We start from the raw sequence: 4,355 nt of genomic DNA, 5'->3' as shown, positions 1-4,355 counted from the left end.
CTTTTCTCGTACCCAGCTCACCTCTGTCGTTGATAGGGAACTTCCACCGCTTTGCTACAGCAAGCTTTCCGCCGCACCGGCGGGTACGCTCAAAGTAGGAGTTTTTTAAATTATTCATATTAGGAATCGGGTTTATTAATACAAATCATGTAAACATAAATTACGCGAACGAACGGGTCGTTCCGTTTCGGAACGAAGGCGCTTCGGATCAGAGGTGGACTATCTACTGCCTGTCGTTGCGTTGCTGTAACTTTGTATTGATCGTAAAGAAAAGTTATGCGACTTTGGCTCAAAACAAAACGGAACAGCTTTGAAATGTTCTCTCCCAGAGAGCTGGAACAAATTTTACCAATTTATCTAGCGTGAATCATGTAACGTTCGAATGGGGTGGGGGTGGCGGTGGGGTAAAACTGTTACCCAAACTAGTCACATTTTACTATCCAATGCCATGGAATCGAAATTGCCTATCTGTACGATCAGTATAAGTAGTAACAACAAGTTGACGTAGAAACTACTAAGGATCGAAAGAAAGAAGTGTCGTGCTTGTCGAACCGTTTCGTAGCCATTTTCAATCTTTTGCTTCCTACGCGTTTATACAAGGGATAGCGCGAACTAAAACGCAGCATTCAATCTAAACTTCGCTAACAGAATCTCTTCGTCTCCTTTTTAGTTTTTAGCAACCCTTAGCTGCTCATCTAACTGAGAGCCGAATTGCTTCTCTTTTTCGCCCGAATCCCCGAAAGCTCAAAAGAACAAACGATACAGACCGATTCTCTTCCGATCGTGCCATTGTTCTCTCGACAATAAAATCGTAAGAGAATATTCAGTTATCGGGCAAGCCATGTCTGTTGGCGGCAACACGGTGCTGACTTCAACCGTTTATTATATGGGTGAAGTCAGAATGGCACTTTCCAAGAAGCGCTTGAGACAAAACCAGCTTGCGCTCACACTCACACATGCGCAGCTCTGTAAGTGGACAAGAGATCGCTCAATACCGTCAACGCGAAAGCTACGGCTAACGCAATTTATGCTCACATATCATGTTTGATGGGTTTCCACTTTTTCATATCTAGCAAGGCAGCCGTCTGCCAGTGTGCGTGTATGCGCTTGAGGTCTATAACTGGAAGAATATAACGAACAAACATATTTGGCGAATGCCAACTTTTATTAATACCAGGCTTATCTACTACAAGAAGGAGGGTTTTCAATTGTATAATTGTAGCAATTGTGATAATAATTTTATGTTATCATTTTCTACATGTCATTCAAGATTACACTCGGGGAAGTTTGTTTGTTTGTTTGTTTATATTTGAGACCTTTTAACCATATATGGTCATTCAGGTCTGTAGGAAAATTTATATTGTAATAACATGCTTTCATTAAATATGCGCTTGCAAGTTTGCTGCTTTCAAAAATTCAACCGTTTTCTTTAGAATGCTAATATCGTCACCCAGTATTCCTTGCAAGGATGTGCCTAGTTTACATCTTTGTCTTTCTGCGTCGTAAAGTCGGCAGTCGACAAGAATGTGTTCAACCGTTATTCTGGTGCCGCAGCTTGGGCACATCGCGGGGTCTTCTTTCTTCGCAAAGTGGCCATGTGTTAGTCTGGTGTGTCCGATTCTTAACCTGGTAATCACTCGGTTAATGAATCTGTCGTTTGAGTAAGATGTTGTCCATTCGAAGGGTGTGTTTTTGATTCGCCTTAGTTTACTGGTGCTACTGGCCCATATATTGCACCAGGTGGTGATGATCTGGTCGTTTACTAGCCGTTTGAAGTCCTCAAAGGGTGTTTTAATGTCGATTGGGGTTTTCAGCGATGCTCCTTTTTTTGCTAGAGCGTCCGCCTTTTCGTTACCGTGGATATTTACATGTGCTGGTACCCAACAGAGAGCTGTGTTTCCTTGTTTTTCATGGAGTAATTTTCTGATGTTGATTATCCAGGGGTGGTTAGAGTTGTTATTAGCCACCGCCTCGAGAACGCTTCTGGAATCACTGAATATAACGTTCAGACCTATGGTGCATAGCTCTAGGGCTTTGATAATTGCAAAGGCTTCGGCGCTAAATATTGATAAGTGTGAGGGAAGACAGATGACGATATTTGCATCTTGAGAAAAAATACCGCAGCCGACGCCATCAGATGTTTTTGATCCATCCGTGTATATATGATTATGATGTGGGTAGTCTGTGTTACGAAGTTCTCTGAACAGAGTTTGCTTTGCTTTCGGGGGAAGCTTTTCTGGAATTCCGGTGTTTATATGGAGTGCTTTTTCTTCCCAGGTCAGTGTGTCTGGGAGATTTTCGTTCTCGATGGCAATATGTGGTATGGCAAGTTCGTCCATCAGGCTCTTTGATTTGACTATAATATGCAGATCTGTGTTCAATATTCCTCTGGTGAGTTGTCTTGTAGCATAGTTTATGGTCTTTCTGGCTAATGTTAGGTCGAGAGGGGGAAGCCCGCTTTCTGAGAGGATGCTTTCTATGGGGCTGGAGTGAAATGCTCCCGTCGCGTATCGTATGCCTTGGTGGTATAAGGGATTTAGCTTATTAGCGTTTTTTCTATCTGCACAAGTTATGATGGGTGCTCCGTAGGTGAGTTTAGGTAAGATGACCATTTGCAGGATGTGAAGTAGCCATTTTCTGTCCGCTCCAAAGCTGGTTTTGCTGAGGCAGTTCATGATGCCTAATCGCTTTTTGGTTTCATCCCGTGTAGTTTTTATATGATAGTTATAGTTGAGTCTGCTGTCGATCCACACGCCGAGGAGCTTTTGTTTAGTGACGAGGGGGATGTTTTCTTGGTTTAGTACTGGGGGCTGTTGGTTATGGAGTTTTCGTCTTCTCCCTACATGCATGATGGCAGATTTTGGTGCAGAGATCTGGAAACCGGTTGCATCGCTCCATTTTTGAATGCAGTCTAAGATTTTTTGTATTTTGGAACGAGTCCATTTTGCTGATTTAGATACGGCTGCGATCGTGATGTCGTCTGCATACAATTTGATGAAGGTTCCTTTTGGTAAGAAGTTTTTAATGCTGTCAACTGCGAGTAAGAAGAAGGTGACTGCAAGGACTGATCCTTGAGGGACTCCGTTCTCCTGTGTTTTTATATCAGATAATTGGCCTTCGTATCGGACTCGGAAGTCTCTTCGTTCAAGGAAAAGACTGCAGAATTTAGCCATGTTCCCCGAAATTCCTTCCTTTGCCAGCTTCTGAAGAATTAATCTTCGCCAGGTTAGATCATAGGCTTTGGCTAGATCTAGGAAGATTATTTCAGCATGTTTTTTGTTATTAATAGCGTTTCTTCCAAAATTGTCAATTTCAGAGATGACGTCAGTTGTTTGGTGCCCCTTGCGAAAGCCGTATTGCGATTTGCCTAGAGATCCCTTTGCTTCTAGGTGGCTCATTAGGCGTTTGTTGACCATTCGTTCAAATAATTTGAGAACGCAGCTGGTGAGGCATATTGGTCTTAAGTTATTTGCTGTATTGGGACACTTTCCTGGCTTAGGTATTGGTATGAGTGTTGACATTCTCCATATTTCTGGAAAAGTTTCATTTTTCCATATTTCGTTATACGCTTCTAACAGTTTTTTCTTCGCGTAAAATGGTAAGTGTTTCAACATTGCGTTGTGAATATCATCGGGACCTGGTGCGGTTCCAGATAGTTTGTCTAACTGTTGAAGGAGTTCGTTCATGGAGTATGGTTTGCATAGATTTGAGTTCCGACTGCTTTTGAAGTGTATTGGCCGTCCCTCTTCTCTATTCTTTTTAGTCATAAATTTGGAGCTGTAGGCTTCATTAGAGGAAGTCTTTTGAAAATGTTCGGCTAGATGATTTGCTATATCGAGCGGTTTGGTGATAATTTTATTGTCCGACGCGATGGCCCATGTTCTTGGGGATGAGCTTGGCCCCTTTTTGGATATTGAGCGTATGCGGTTCCAGATCACTTTTGTTGATGTGTTTTCGTTTATTGAAGATGCGAAGTTTTCCCATGACTTTTGTTTTTCTTCTTTGATTATTTTTCTGCAGTTCCGTCTGGCTAGTGAGAATTCATCATGTATTGATTGGTAAAGGGGGTCGTCTGGGTTGGCTTTTTGCTTTTTCCGTAATGCTTTCTTTCTTTTCTTGATCGCAAGGGCCACTGTTTTGTTCCACCATGGGACGGCTTTGGAGTGTACTTTCGTTGAGGTTTTAGGTATTGACTGTATGGCCGCACATTTGATTGCATCTGTAATGTCTTCTATTGCGTAATTGTTGTTGGGAAGGATCAACCTTTCGATTTCTTCTTCGAACTTATTCCAATCCGCGTCGTCGATTTTCCACCTGGCATTTCGGTGGGTTATGATCTGCTGCTCGGAGCCTAT

General features: G+C 42.4%; 1 protein-coding gene across 1 annotated transcript; it reads right to left on the bottom strand.

Annotated features, from left to right (window-relative positions):
• Positions 1-1,379: 1,379 nt before the first annotated feature.
• Positions 1,380-2,339, bottom strand: LOC128741021 (uncharacterized). The gene has a single exon (XM_053836596.1). The coding sequence runs from the start codon at positions 2,337-2,339 to the stop codon at positions 1,380-1,382; it is 960 nt and encodes a 319-aa protein (XP_053692571.1).
• Between the last annotated feature and the right edge of the window lie 2,016 nt (positions 2,340-4,355).

Source organism: Sabethes cyaneus, chromosome 3, assembly GCF_943734655.1.
Source record: "Sabethes cyaneus chromosome 3, idSabCyanKW18_F2, whole genome shotgun sequence".
In the NCBI taxonomy this organism is placed as follows: domain Eukaryota; kingdom Metazoa; phylum Arthropoda; class Insecta; order Diptera; family Culicidae; genus Sabethes; species Sabethes cyaneus.
The sequence above is the reverse complement of the archived record's forward strand: the minus strand, read 5'-3'. Positions and strand labels throughout refer to the sequence as shown.

Coding starts and splice junctions, on each gene's coding strand:
- LOC128741021 (XM_053836596.1), bottom strand. CDS start 2,339: ATGGACGAACTTGCCATACCACATATTGCCATCGAGAACGAAAATCTC.